General features: G+C 40.0%; 1 protein-coding gene across 5 annotated transcripts in view; it reads left to right on the top strand.

Moving 5' to 3' along the window:
* ZCCHC2 (zinc finger CCHC-type containing 2) overlaps positions 1-15,265 on the top strand; it is a 73,384-nt gene that overhangs the window by 33,536 nt on the left and 24,583 nt on the right. For 4 of the 5 annotated variants that reach the window (XR_013345223.1, XR_013345222.1, XR_013345221.1 and 1 more), the window contains exons 6-11: positions 73-167; positions 2,948-3,031; positions 5,476-5,533; positions 11,428-11,563; positions 12,884-12,948; positions 14,747-14,841. Coding sequence is in view for 2 of the 5 variants with exons in the window: in XM_077810742.1 (XP_077666868.1) it covers positions 73-167; positions 2,948-3,031; positions 5,476-5,533; positions 11,428-11,563; positions 12,884-12,948; positions 14,747-14,841 (533 nt within the window). In the remaining 3 variants the exon portion in view is untranslated. The remainder of the gene's footprint in view (positions 1-72; positions 168-2,947; positions 3,032-5,475; positions 5,534-11,427; positions 11,564-12,883; positions 12,949-14,746; positions 14,842-15,265) is intronic. The other variant, XM_077810743.1, reaches the window with a different exon arrangement.

Raw genomic sequence — 15,265 nt, 5'->3', positions numbered from 1 at the left:
TTTTAAATGACATATGGTTTAACGTTAAAAACTAATGTCTTTAAAATAACTGAAAACTCTGTTTTATTTCAGGCAGCTATTTTCAAATACGTCACAGGTATTTCTGCAGAGTCAGAGAGTGTACAACTTCTTCCAGTCAATTTCATCAGAATCTTTGCACACTCACAGTAAGAAATTTCTAAATATTCTTTTGTATAATATGAAGAAGCTTTAAGACTTTCTTCCTGCCACCAAGTTACTTTTATCCATTGTAGAAGTGACTATTCACTGCCCCCTGCTCAAGAATACAAATCTAGAATGAGATTGTGAAGATGCTGTAGAATATTCTTTGCCTTCTTTGAGTTTCTAGCAGGTTGGCAACACTTAGTGTGTTTAGCAATTTGGGGCTTCCTGATTTTGGGTACCCCATAGAATCTCACCTATTTATGGCCTGGCTTCCCCTCTATCAAGAGGACCACTGTAGGCGTGTTCAAAACTGAATCATACTCTTTGCTTTGAGTCATATCAGTCAGTGGTTGATCCTGCCTTTTGGGAGGGAAATCTTTTTTCCTCCCATGCAAGTATGCAAACTAGTGCATAATGTGCAGACCTTTCCATATATTTGTAGAGATTGAGTAAAGGACTGCAAGGCACAAGGGAAAAATATTAACTTATTGTGAATTATTAATTTGTACATTAATCATCTTTACTACCCTCCCTGAAGCCTTCTGTAACAAGGCTGATATCATGTTGATCAGCCCTGTAAAGTGAATGACAAACACCTTCATAGACTTCAAAGAAAATATTTATGGATTCAGCTGGGCTGACTTCAGATCAGCTGCGGTTTCTTATCTCTATTCCTCATGTTTTGCTAGATGCCTCGCTGCTGGATGCTTTAGTGCTTAAAGTAGGATTTGCACCAACTGTGTAAATGTTGGGGCAAATTGATCTTCAAAAGGTGTTGGATCTTGTCCAGTCTCTTTTGGGCTCCCACCCTGACAAATGTGTATCCTGCAGTAGATTTCCCGGGTCGGAAATCTGTTATGCAGCATATGTTGGTCATGCAGCCTTCACTTTGCCCCCTGGTGCAAGTGCATTAGGATACAGGTATATCATCGCGCCTTTTTCCAAAGGACACCCTGCTGCATTCATTGCACAGGGTGGGCCATGTTTGCGTGGTGGTGGTTTGGGGGGGGCTAGACTACTGCCTCAGTTGTTGCGGAAGTTTGAAGTTAAGTTGCCAATGAGGCAGGGTACTGCAGGAAGCAAAAGGTTAGTCTTGTGGTTAAAGCAGTTGAGTGCCACTCTGAAGAAGTGTGTTTGTTCTCTCTCTCCTCTTCCTGTCCCCCTGCCCCCCGTAGTTCCTGTGTTACGCTGGAAAAATTATTTAAACCAAAACTTACTGGTGACTTTTTCTGGGTGCCCTATTTCAGACACCCATGCTTTGACTTGCAGAAGTGCTGATTATTTGCAACTGAAGTCAATAGGAGTTGTGCTTTGAACATCTGAAGTGCTATAGTAACATTAGTGGACATGTTTGACAATCTTGGCCTGAATCTCTGCCTTAGACCCTCAGTCTACAGTTGAGTAACTGAATATCTTGCATCACAGGGCTGTTTTGAAGATAAACTGTTTGTGAAGCACTCCTATGTAATAGGGATAAACACCATAAAGCCCATGAGGAAATTTTAATAAATTTGCATTCAAGGAAAGTTTTGAATGGTCTGTAGTAAATAAGGCTTAGGGCCAGGCATAGAGGGTAAATATATTGAATTGCTAACCATTCAGTGAGCAGTCGTCCACAATGCCTGGGCACCAGCAGTGAGATGGTCTACTAGCTCTCAGTCCTGGTTCCCAGTGTCACAGCGACCCCCTCCCAGCAGACTGGAGAAGCAACTGCAGCAGAAGGCCTACTCAGCCCCAGCCTGGATTGTGCTTTGGGGGAAAAGCTTGCTCAATATTGACAGTGTTCAGGAAAATTTTGTTGCTACTTCCCATAAGCCTCTACTCCACATGTGCAAACAGTTTCCAAAGACTTATTATTCAGCCAAATCTTCATTGTGTTTTCCTGTCAAAATCCATGATTCCAGAGCAAACACCCTGTCAGATTTCCTGTTCCAAAGCATGAGAGTACTTTTGTTTCTCAACAAAACAACGGTTAGAATTTCTTTTAACGTAGGGGAAAAAATGTTTTGCCAATTCTCCCCCCTCCCACCCCCCCACCCCCAAGCAGACAGCAAAAAAGGCAACCTCAAGGCAGATACCTGGTATAGAAAATTTTAGCCTTGGTGGCTGGCTTGGCTATTCTAAGTAACTGCAAATGAGGTCTTGCAGTGGAAAGTATTAGGCAGACTTAACTATAGTTAATGCCACATTACCTTCACCTATAATTGTGAAAGGATTAAGAAATAACTCAAAACTTGCAAAAATGCATTTAAACCCATTTCAAAGAGATTTTAAAGTAGTTTGTTTAACCCTCTTCAAACAATCTCCAACAGTCAAAACTGCACCATAGTTTTAAAATGGCACACTCGTTCACTCCTCCTCTCAAAATGGCCAGCCCTGGAAGGGTTTGATGTCTTGAGAGTATGTTCTTGGTATAGTTCATATTGATGTCATATTGGAGTTTTAAGGTGTTAGAACCGCAAGGAAACACAACGTCTTAAATTCATTTATAATATGTGCTGAGTGCTTTTATTGCACTGGCAAACCTGTGTAAAGTATGCTTTTTTGGTTTTAATGATATTTGCACATAACTTCACCTGCTATTCAACTAGATAAAATTAAGATGGTATCTTTAAGTTGGTATAAAACCCCCAATTTATCTCTCTCACGTGCGTGTGTGCGCACGCACACACTTTTTCTTTAACTTCTAGTTTTCTGTATCTCTTGCAGAAGCTAACTTTTTGCCCTGAGTTAGTTGCTGTAATATCTTCCTAGAAAACTACATAAAACTTATTCTCTGCAGGTAACTTACAACCCTCTTTGAAGACAGCTAAGGCATCAGAACACTTCAAGGAGGACAGTTCAGAGGCTTCAAGTCAGGAGGAAGGTATTCATATATTCAAAGGTTCTATTAATGAGTAAAATTTTTACCAGGCTGATAGTCACAGAAATGATGTATTTGACTGACTTCTACCTCTTGTAAAGTGCTGAAGACTTTGGATGAAAGTTGCTATATAAATTTTAACTTTTGTTACTGCGCGCTTTCAGTAACCTAATACAGTCATTACATTTGTGACTAGGAAGGCTTTGGAGGTGTGGTTGCTTTTTGAGTTGTTTGGAGAGGCTGGGTTGAGCAGCTAGGAAGAGTTGTGGGGTTTTTTGTTAGTGCATGGACACACAGATATTTGACTCTCTCATGTGTCTACCTATTTTTTACGACCAGGTTAATGTTGAGTGTGTTGTTTCAGTTTGTTTAGTTGACACTTATTTATAAAACATCTTAAATATGAATATCCTCTCTGTGGAAATACTTCATTCCTCTAGTTTTATCCCAAAGCTGCACTTCTGTAGCATTGTGGCCAGTTACTAACAGTGATTCTAATCCTTCTGATCTTGGTAATGAACTCCAGATATGGAAGCTGGTACTTCTCAGATACCATACTTCTCAGGTACAGTTTTGATGGGATGTACTAGCCCAGTGGATAAGTAGTCTCATTTTGAAAGGAAAATGCCAAGCCAGTTTTGCATCATTTGAGCAGTACGTGAGTTTGACTTTTCGATAGGCAAAGGAGGGCATGCAACACAAAGGACTGTTAAACCATACTCTTTGTTAGCACACACTGTTACCATTCCTATCCTCTTCTGCTGATATGCAAGGTGGAGTGTGATGTACTTTTGGATGCAACTTTTCTGAATCTCTTTTCAAATAAAGAAATGTGAAAAAAGACAGCAGCAGCGTGGGCTATCAGGTAGGAATGCTAAAGAGACAAGAAGACTACATTCCTGTTTAACCTCCAGTTTCATAAGAGCTCACAATAGGTTGCTTGCTCCTTTAGTAGAAATGTTACTATCTTTAATTTTAGCTATTTCACCATAGTACTGCGGTAATACAAAATAGCGCTTTTTCAAAGTATCTCTTCCTTTTATCAACCAGTTATATCCAGTAAGCTATTTGGTCAGGTCCCTGTTAAGGAGATACATTATCCAGTGGATCCTCGCATTGTGTTTGTTGCAATGCATTGGCAAAATGGGATTCTTAAAGTTCTGTACTGTAAATGCCAGGGTTGGTTGATTTGTATCAAATTTTGTTCCCTTCAAGGCAGAGACAATATCTTCTACCACTGGAAAACTATATGCAATTCAGAAAAGCTTTTTTCTGTTCTCGAAAGAAAATGCCACCCATTGCACTGATTTATCTTAAAACACATAACAGTAAGAAAACTCTGGAATGCATTTGAAAATAGTTCAAATTGTCTTTATATTGTCCTTAAATGAGAACTCTTCCACTTTAAAATTTCAGATGCATTTGAGTACATGCTTAATGCCATTTGAGTAAACTTTGGTAATGCTTTTAAACTTTGTACTTTCCAAATAAGTCCAATTCTCACTCTGCCTTCAGGCTTCTAGTTGGATCTCTATTTTGATCTTGTTCTGAACTGCATCTTTAAGGGAGTTGAGGCAAATGATAGCAACTTTCAAAAGAAAAATCGAAAAACCCAGAAATAATAGCAAAGGAGTCAAAGATGTTACTTAGAAGCCAAAAATCAGCAGCAGTTGGCCTGGGGAAATTTTACTTTTGGCAATATAATAAATATACTGTACTTCAGAGAGGTAAAAAGACAAGGTCACTGCTCCAAGGACTTACGGTTAAAAATAATGAACATTTTTTCACATCTACATGCTATTATTTTTAAGGTTGACTTAAATTGTAACTAATCTCAGATTCTAAATGCATTATATCAATGCAGGAACTTACTCATTCAGCAGTTCATTACCTACCGGTACCTTATTAACCTTCTGGAGCAATATCCAGGAGTTGGAGAAAGGAAACAGATTTCCATTTTTCATTTTGATTTGACTGTGGTGGGTTTTTTTTGTTTGTTTTTCCCCTATTCCATTAAGCTAAATCTGGCAACATCTGCTGACCCAACCAGGGCACCTATGGTTAGTCTGTTGGTGAGAAAATAATCCCAGTTGCTTATGAAGTGTTCACTTCTCTGTGTGCTTTTTGCTATTTTTGTAACTTTTCTGGGAAACAGGATGAAGGTCCCCAGTCCAGCCATCTGAACCATGTCAAATGACCCCTGCTTCCATGCATTGTTTGTTGACTTGAGTGGCCTTCTGTGCAAGTGTACGGGGTCCTCTCATGTGGATCAGATTGTAAAACTGGGATCTGTATTTATAGTAGCATTTGTCTTTCCTGTCACTACCAAAACATTCAGTGAAATATAGTCGAGAACCTTTACTGGTTGGGTTATTTTCCTGGATTGACTTGTAATAGAAACAATTGTTACTATTGGAATTGCTGATTTGTGTTTTTTTCCCCCCCAGATGTAATGCAGCACACATCAGTCCACAAAAAACATAATGGGAAAAGTCCTGTTGCCAAGTAGGTATTAAGGTTTGCAAAACTAGCATGTCTACTTTAAAGTCAAACTTAAATAAATTCATATTTATTAGTTGCTTGAAACTTTAGGGACATGTAAGTTTCCTTTTCGATCAAGGCTTTTTCAAACTGCCTTAAGGTATATTAAGTTGTCCTAATATTAAAACTTTAAGAAGAAAGTAGTTCAGTTGGAAGACATCCCTGGATAATTCTTCCTAAAACATGTTTTTTAAAAAATGTAGTTGCCTAACATGTACATCAGGTAACTCATACATTTCTTTTCCAAAGGTAATCCATGTTCCTTGGTATTAAGCCTTGGGAATGAGATTTGAAAGATAACTAGCTGGTTCCAAAGAATTTTGGGACGGTCTTACAAAAAATGGCATTGTTATTCAGGGAGCATACAGAACATCATAACCACAAACTAGCTTTCTTTTTCCCCAAGATTAGGGCCTTGCCCGGTAGGGGCCAAGTCTGTTACCAGTAAAGTTGTAAAGTTCACAACTTTTCTGGCATAAATCAGACAATCACATATTGAATACTTGCATAGTTGGCGTACAAGACTCCATACACACACACACACCCCTCCCCCCAGCCCCGGGTAATTCAGTAATTCCTCATATTGTTGAATCATCCCTCTTGTGTGGCTTTTCAGATTCTTCCTATGGGGGAAGTATAGTTACTATATTCCTACAATAGCCCATCAACTAAAGCATTGAAGTCTTAACTTTTGTTTATGTCCGTTGTAAATGTAAACACCTTTTTACTGCCAACGCAGTTTAAAAAAATCTTAGATATGCTTTCCAGGTATATTTTAGTCCTTGAATTATTAATGAGGAATACTAACAATAAGCCTATTCAGAAATTTTGTGGAAGGTATTTACTCAAAGAATGGTCATACTGGGTCAGACCAATGGTCCATCTAGCCTAGTATTGTTGTCTGATAGTGGCCAATGCCAGATGCTTCAGAGGGAATGAAAAGGACAGGACAATTGAGTGATCCATCCCCTGTTGTCGAGTCCAAGCTTCAAGCAGTTGGAGGTTTAGGGATACCTGGATCATGGGATTGCATCATTGACCATCTTGGCTAATAGCCATTGATGAAGCTATCCTCCATGAAATCATCTGATATTTTTGGACAGTTATATTTTTGACCTTCACAACATTCCCTGTTAATGAGTTCCACAGCTTGACTGTGTTGTGTAAAGTAGTACTTCCATATGTTTTAAACTTGCTGTTTCTAAATTTCATTGTGACTCCTACTTCTTGTGTTTATGTAAAGGGGTAAATAGTGCAGAAGGAAGTGTTTTCTCCACACTATTCATGATTTTATAGACCCCTATCATATCCCTCCTTAGTTGTCTCTTTTCCAAGCTTTTCTCTTTTCCAACAGTCCTTTTTAATCTCTCCTTATATGGAGGATGTTCCATACCCCTAATCATTTTTGTTGCCATTCTCTGTATTTTTCCAATTATAATATATTTTTTATATGTGACTCTGATTCCTATATATAGTGTGTTGTGTACTATTAATTATTCTCATTACACCAAGTTTCCAATATCCTCGTTTAATGCCTGGCACTCTGGTTCAGCCATCTTAGTATCAAGACTTACAGCATTTATATATAATGATCTTTTTACAGCAGCTTTGCTTTCCCAGAAAATCTGTATGCAAGGTGCTTTATAGCCTGCCATTTTGTTCTTCGTCATTTCTATATATACCTTTTATAGCATCTTGACCAAAAAAAATCTAGCAAAACCAGAAACTGCAAAATATCTAGCGTAAGTATCAATATGTATCTTAAATTCTGTGGCTCCTGGCACAGAGTAAGTAGAGAAGCTAATTTTCCATTTTGCATACATACATACTGTGACAGGGTTGGGCCAGATGGCTACAGGAGAGTGATAGAAGGCAGCTATATTAGCCCCAGGTTAAGTAGTCCCTTTTCCCTAGGTAAGGTAATGGAAGGTTCCAGAACAATCGGGAACTTTCTGGAAACAATTAAGGCAGACAGGCTGATTAGAACACCTACAGCCAATCAAGAAGCTGCTAGAATCAATTAAGGCAGGCTAATCAGGGCACCTGGGTTTTAAAAAGGAGCTCACTTCAGTTTGTGGTGTGTGCGAGGAGCTGAGTGTGAGAAGGCATACTACTGGAAGACTGAGAAGTACAAGCATTATCAGACATCAGGAGGAAGGTCCTGTGATGAGAATAAAGAAGGTGTTGGGAGGAGGCCATGGGGAAGTATCCCAGTTGTAGCAGTCACACAGCTGTTACAGGATCCACTGTAGACAGCTGCAATCCACAGAGCCCTGGGCTGGAACCCTGAGTAGAGGATGGGCCCGGGTTCCCCCATCCCTCCATGATACCGGAGGAATCGAACTGGACTGTGGGTTCCACCAGAGGGGAAGGTCTCTGTCCTGTTCCCTGATCCACTAGATGGATCAGCAGAGATTGCGGGGATTTTTCTTCTTCCTTTCCCCATGCTGGCCAGTGATGAGGCTAACTGAGTGAACGGTAGATTTGAGCCATGAAAGTGGCCAAACTGAGGGCTGCTGTGAACCTCTGAGGCGAGAAAATCCACCAATAAGTGCAGGACCCACCAAGGCAGAGGAGGAACTTTGTCACAATGCATATATCTATCATCATGCTCCATCTAAATTTCCTTCTTTCTTACTCTGGAAACTATAACTTGTTCCATGCCACACCTTTGTCTGTAGACCTAATCAATTAGGGCTAAACTAAACCTATTGGATATGTAAGATGAAGGTTCTGTTAACTTAAAAAAAAAATAAAAATACAGCACTTTGCTTAACCCCGTTGATGGGATGGTACAGGGGTGCAGGTAGTAGCAATCTGAAACTTGAAGTGCTCCATCCACAAGCTGCTGGAAGAGAGAAACAGTCTCTTCTCTCCTATCTTGAATCTGCTGGTTTCTGTAAAGTGGGGGAAATGTCTCAACTTCTCCCTTCTTACAGCAGCCAAGCAGCTAAGACAGGGACAGAAGTCATCTGGCTATTCTAAAATCTCCCTTTCCCCCCAAAGTAGTCTCCCATCCTGTGGATAACTTCAGTCTCCATCTGTGCATGTGTTCAAATATCAATGGAGTCTCCTAGGTGAAGTAAGTTTCTGTCAGTCAGTTCTTACATACTCGTCCATATGAATCTGGTGTAAATCTTGGGTCAGGAAAATTATATCTCTGGTGTAGTGGTGGTACACTGTAGAGAAGATTATATAGCACCTTTCTGCACATTCTGGCTTAAGTCCTACCATCACTCTTTTTTTAGAAAAAGCACAAATTTATTTAGAGAGAGAAGGTTAGGAATCTGAAATGAAGACTCAAATAGTCTTAAAGCTTACTTAGTGTCTTTGGAAAAGCAGCAAGTGGTACATTGAAACAGTCCCTGTCCCTAACCCTTCATCAGCTGACTCTTTAGCAGAAGCTTCCAAAGTACTCCTGTACATTAGTTGTGGACCTTTTTAAGTGAGTCTATTCCAAGACTCTTCAAGACTGAGTTCTGATCAAGGTTTACTCAAACTATTTCCTGAGGATTCATTGGACCATTTAACTCACCTCTCCTTTAATATCTTCCAGAGGTGCTTGGTAATGAAGCTCTCTAGAATCCCTATTGCCTTGTACGGCACTAGAGTGCCACCATCCCAGGAATGGAATAAAGTATTTTGTATTGCAGTGCTTTCATGAAGCTGGCAAGAACAATTAATTTTAAAATGTATTTAAAAGCAAAAAGTCATATAGAATAAAATTGGTTATAAATGTATAAGACACTTTATTGGTTTTTTTTTTTGTTCTTAGTCAAGAGTGGGGCACATCTGTGGATGACAGATGAAGGGTGGATTATAGGTCCATATGGCCTGGTGACCCCCATCAGAAATCTTGTTACAAGAGTCCATGTTGATCAATGTGTCTGTACTTAGTTATAAATCAATCAGGCTGACTATTGCCACATGTGGTTTGAGTGGAAGGCATTGAGGTCCAAAGTAAATGCAGAACACTAGTTTAGATTTCTCAGCACTCTTCAGAAGTAGTTAGTGTGGGGACAGAGAATATGCAACCAAAGGGATAGTTTTAAATTCTGCTACATGGTTGTAGAAATGAGCACAAATGTGGTTTGTAGATAGTCCTACACAGCTTTTTCTAATTTTCTTGTATATATTTTTGAAGTATGTAGTCACTTTTTCAACGTTTTTGAAGTTTAGAGGAGAAGGAAAACAAGTTTAAAAAAAATCTAGATCTAGAAAACTGCTGTTTAACCACTTTCCCTTTTTAAGTGTGGAAAAAAGGAAATGAATCGTGAAACATTTCTATGAGCTATTAGGATTTGTGAGTTTGTAAATATCCTAAATTTTGTGTAACGTAAGGGCTTATCTACATATAATAGATAATATAACAATTTAGGGTTCTTTAGAAATCACACTCTCTCTAACAGAACACATTTATACTCCTGAGGGCATTCTGTGCACAATATTTTAAAATTCTGCAAATTTTATTTGTCAAATGTGAAGGCTCCAGCATGGCATCGGGGATCACAGGCCACTGGCTGCACAGAGGTGGGAGCTCACTGTTCAGCTCTTTCCACCACCCCCACCCCCCATTCCCTCACCTGGGACTTGGACTCAGCAGTGAGGCTGCACCCAACCCTGACACACATAAGGATTGGGCCTGCCCCAGAGACACCCAAGGGACCTGTCCATTCATGTGGGCAGGCAGGCTCAGCAAGGCAGGATCCAAGTGTGGAGGGGCTCCCAGTGTGGGTTGAAAGCGTTCTGTGTGCGGGCAGCTCAGTGGGGGATCCAGGTGTGTGTGGGGGATCTGGATGCACAGGGGCTTGTTGCAGGGTTCTGGGTGCAACAGTAATGGGACTGTGCAGGAGAGGTCCAAGTGAAGGTGTTTGGGGCTCAGTAGGGGGGGTCTGGGTGTAGGGGGGATAGAACTCTGTGGGGTGGGGCTCACTGGGAGATCCAGATGCTGGGAAAGTGGGTCTCAGCTGGTTGGGGATCTAGGTGCAACTGGTTGGGGCTTGGATCTGGGTGCAGATGGGTCATCGGGGTGGTCCAGGTTCAGGGGGAGTGGGGTTCATGATGTGGGTTCTGAGTCTGGGGGAGGGGAGGCTTGACAGGAAAGTGAGAGTATGCGGGTGGGGGGGGTCTGGATGCATGGGGATTGGGCTGATGGGGAAGCAGCTGCTTGTACAGGGGTCCCTCCCCCTGCAGCTGAGGAGTGATGGGCGCAGGAAGCGGGATGGGGGTTGGGGGAGTTGGCAGAGCTTCTTGTAGCCAGGGGAGAAATCTGGGGGTGGGTCTTACCCAGCCCCAGATTCTGTGCAGGGGAAGAGGAAGTCCTGTTCTCCCCAGCCCAGCCAGGACTAGCAGGTGAGCCAGGCGCAGGGTAGGAGCCGCCAGCCAGGTCTTCCCCAGTCCTGCCTCCTGCCCCACAGTGATTTACCTCTCTGCTGGCTGTCCTGACACCCAGAATATACTGCTGGGGAAGGTTGCATGACTGCTTTTGTGACTTCCCTTTGCTTCACTGTTGGTCATTTTTCTGCAGGGATGCAAAGAAATCTTCAGGGAACATAAATGCTGCACATGCGCAGTGGTGCAGAATTCCCCCAGTAGTAACACTACCACACATGTACACACTCCATAAGTATTCCTAGTATATAATTGCCTGTTAAGTAAAGTAAATTTTAATGTTGATCTAGCTTACAGCCATTTTTGTGTGTTTAAAAATAAATACACACAAAACATATTCCACCTAGAGATCTATTGAGAGAGAGATTTTAATTATTTTGAAAACACCTATCTTCCCAATATGCTACAAAATTGGGCATGCTGTTATGGAAATCTCAGAAGTTTTTTATACTTGTGTTTTTCACCAGCACTAGCAGTACAAAATGTTCTTCACTGGATGGCCTTAACATAAAACACTCTGAACAGAATGGGGTAGTGGATTGGAGAAGAAAAAACTGCACTGTTCAACAGCATCCAGAGCACTGTACAAACTTACTTGATCAGGTGAGTGGCTTTCATTTATTTCATAATGGTAGGTGAGGATATTACCCAGAGCTCACCATTAAATTTCACTTCAAGGCTAGTTATGCACATTACAGTATGTATTCTTGAAACTGTTTAAGTTCAACTTGTTAGTGACTACATGACTTACAGCAACCCTCCTCTAACTTTTTGTATAATTCTTACTACTTCCTTACTAACAGCCATGTATTAAATTTCCATAATTAAAATGTCCTAATGAGAGAGATCTGAGCGGAAAAGTCAATATTCAGTTCCACTCAGTTTCCTACAGAGAACAGCTTATTTTAATGGGTTCTCACTGAAGACGATTCAAAGCTTGAGGATCATTTTTTGCCTAGTTGCAAACAGCAGCCTAGAGCAACTGTTTAAAATGGCTCAACTGAGGGCACTTAACACTTCGTTTGTATCCATTGTATCACACCTGCTTTGTATATGCAACTAAAATGCTATTATCTTTTGCTGAAAAACAATTGTAGTGACATTTATTTGTGGCTATTCAGTTTCCATCGCCTTGATATTAGTGCAATTCTGTAATAGTTACTCTTGTTTGAAATAATTACTGGAGAAGTGGAAGATAGTTACACGTACTTAAACTTTTCATGAGTCATCTGCATTGTTTCTGAAAAATTTTTGTATGTAGTAACTAATACTTACTATGGTATATCTCAATAAATGGAATTACATTTATTTTTCATCATTCATATGAAGTTGGGTATTGACAAATATAGCAATATTGCAAGCCAAAAGAACAGCTTTGTGGGTCTTTCAAAATACACAGTGAACTAATGTTTCCTTCAAAGTAACATTCTATAAATCTTATAATCCACTAACTTTTTCAACTTCTTGACTTAATAGGATATAAGCATGAGAGAGTAAACATTAAATACTATACTAGAGCAGGTTTAACCTGGTTTAAACCTGGTTTAACCTGCTCTAGTATAGTATTAAATATATTTATTTATTTTTCTGTCTCATGCTTATCCCATTAAGTCACTGGCTAGTACCATTCAGCCAAGGCAGACCACATGAATGTCATTCCTGGCAATTCTAAATTAAGAAAACATTATACAATGCTTTTGGATTTCTAGAAAGATGCTTGTTACCATAATACTGTAGCACCTAGGAGCCTTTGCCATCAACTGTAAATGGGGAAAGACTATTGAGATTTCTACCTCTGAAGAATTTTTATTTAAACTTTATGTGAACTTCATACTTTTGTCCAATACGAGATGTAAATGTAAATTTTGCTTGGTTCTTGTTGAGTTTTATTTTCTGACTACCATCATGGTATTTGTTCTCTAGCATGCTGGAGAGAAACGGGGCTTATCTGCAATAAACAAGAAGAAAGGAAAGCCACAACTGGAAAAGTAGGTTTTAATTTCACAACTAGTAACTAAGGACGTAAATATAATGCATGTACTCAGTGAAAATGTGGTTAATCCATGGTTAATCTAAGTGTTTGGTTTCCATTAACATTGAGATTTGAGGATTTGTACCTTATTTCCAGCAATTTCTTAAAATTTGATTCCCTCTTTTGACTGACTGTTTTGAGCTTCATTCTGTCTTGAAGATCTAGATTTTAAAATGGATTCTGTCAAATGTAGGTATGCAGATTTTTTTTTTAATGATTGCCTTTTTGTAAGTAAATACAAGGATACATTGGATGCTGTTCCTTTTTCATCCATTTGCTTCAGCCTGGAATTGCATGATGATGATAGGCAGGCATGTTGTGAGTCTCATAAACATACAAATCCATAACTCCTTGTAATTTAAGAAGAATATAATTAATAATAGATCTGTATAAAGAGAAGCTAATTCTTCCATATGAAGAGAAGCTAACATTTACAAACACTTTTGTGAGATCTGTCACAAAATTGCAACTTAGCTAAATGTGTAAGGGGTGGAGGAAGGACAAAGAATTAGGCTATGTCTACACTACGATCTTAAATCAATCTGTTAGGTCGACTTACAGACACTACATTAATTATTGTGGTGGCTGATGTCCACGCTAACCTCCTATCAGTGGTGTCTCCTTACCAGGAACACTTCCATCAACTGAAGAGGGGTAGTGTGGGGGACTGAGAGCCAGGGCTCTCAGCTCCGCACAGCTTCCCACCAGGAGCGTAGCTGCCTCCTAGGGCTTCTTTGCTGTGAGCCGGAGGCAGCTGCCAGGGGCTTCTTGCCTCCTGTAGGGAGACAGACACCCAGAGTGCAGTTGGCTGTTGTGCTCATGGCAGGGAGCCAGGACCTCAGTGGACAGCAGGGCTTCCAGCAGGGTACTCAGGCAGCAGCCCAAACCAGGAGCCTGAGGGGCAGCCCAGCTTGGAGTGGAGACCCAGCAGCATCCCCTGGAGCTATGAAATTGACAAAAATGACAGCCAACTGCCAGTGTAAGGAACGCAGTGTCTACAGACGCTGCGTTGCCCTAACTGCACTGACATAAGCTTTGCCCTCTCGTCAAGGTGGCATTATTATGTCCGCATAGCAAGGGAGTTACATCGGCGGAAGGAGCATTTCAGTGTGTACATCTCCACTGTTTTGTTGTCGAAAGTGGACTTCATCTATATCCTGAACGGATATAGAATTTCCTTTTTCTTAACAGTGTGAAAGTTAGAGGCTGTAAAATTATCCAGGACACTTCATTAAAATGTTCCTCAAACTGACATTGCTTAGCGTACAGTAATTTGGTGAAGATGGATGTCTTTAAATTAACCATTACTTCAGCTGTTTCTGTAAGCTGGTAGCCCATCAATGTGAAAAATTTAAGCCAGTTGCACTATTTTGTATTATGTTATATATACATATAAGTTGAAATCATATGCCATTTTGCTGTCTACCACATGAATGCTTGTAAGACCATCTGGTATGTGCCTCTGCTATATTTCTGTTACTTACCTGAAGAAACTTTAATGCTAACTCCAACTTCCCATCTGTTTTCTCGTTTGTCTTTACTAAATATACTGAATAACACAGGTTGCAATTTTGACCTATGATATATCCCAATATTGACTTCTGTAGGGTACTGTGTTCACTGATAAGCACAGTTGAGGTCATAAGTAAATATTCTAGTGCAAATAAAAGCAATATTATATACCTTTTGTAGTATACTTGGTTATCTTTGCTAAAACTACCTTTGAAAAATATTCTTTCATTTTACCTACATAGGGATAAAATAAAGAAAACTGACAGCAGATTGAGCAATAGGATTAATGGAGTTAGAGTTGCAGCAACACAGCACATCCGTGCAGGGGCAGCAAAAGGTAAGACATTCTCTTCGGGGGAAAAACTCTTATTTAACTATAGTAAAATAGTACTCATTATACTAAGGAAATCTGTTAAAGCTGCCATATCTTTAATCTAGTCCTATTTTTTGCACAATTACTACATGCGTGTTTAAGAGTACCCAGTGTTGAGATCCTCTGCTAGTGATAGTAATTGTTAGGAATTTATTTAATTTTAATATTAAAGGGCAATTGCAATATGTGTGTGTATTTTTTTAACTGTTATCTAAAACACAGTAACTGTTTCCCTCTCCTTTTGTGCCCCTCCATATTGAACACTTCCCCCCATCTCCTTATTTGTTTTGGACAAAAACCAAACTTAAGCCTGTTTACTTTTGTCTCCCATGTCAGCACAACTATTGATAACATATTTGTTAGCTTGGCTTCCCTGCCTCCTTCTATT

Source organism: Eretmochelys imbricata, chromosome 2, assembly GCF_965152235.1.
Source record: "Eretmochelys imbricata isolate rEreImb1 chromosome 2, rEreImb1.hap1, whole genome shotgun sequence".
NCBI lineage: Eukaryota > Metazoa > Chordata > Testudines > Cheloniidae > Eretmochelys > Eretmochelys imbricata.
The sequence above is the reverse complement of the archived record's forward strand: the minus strand, read 5'-3'. Positions and strand labels throughout refer to the sequence as shown.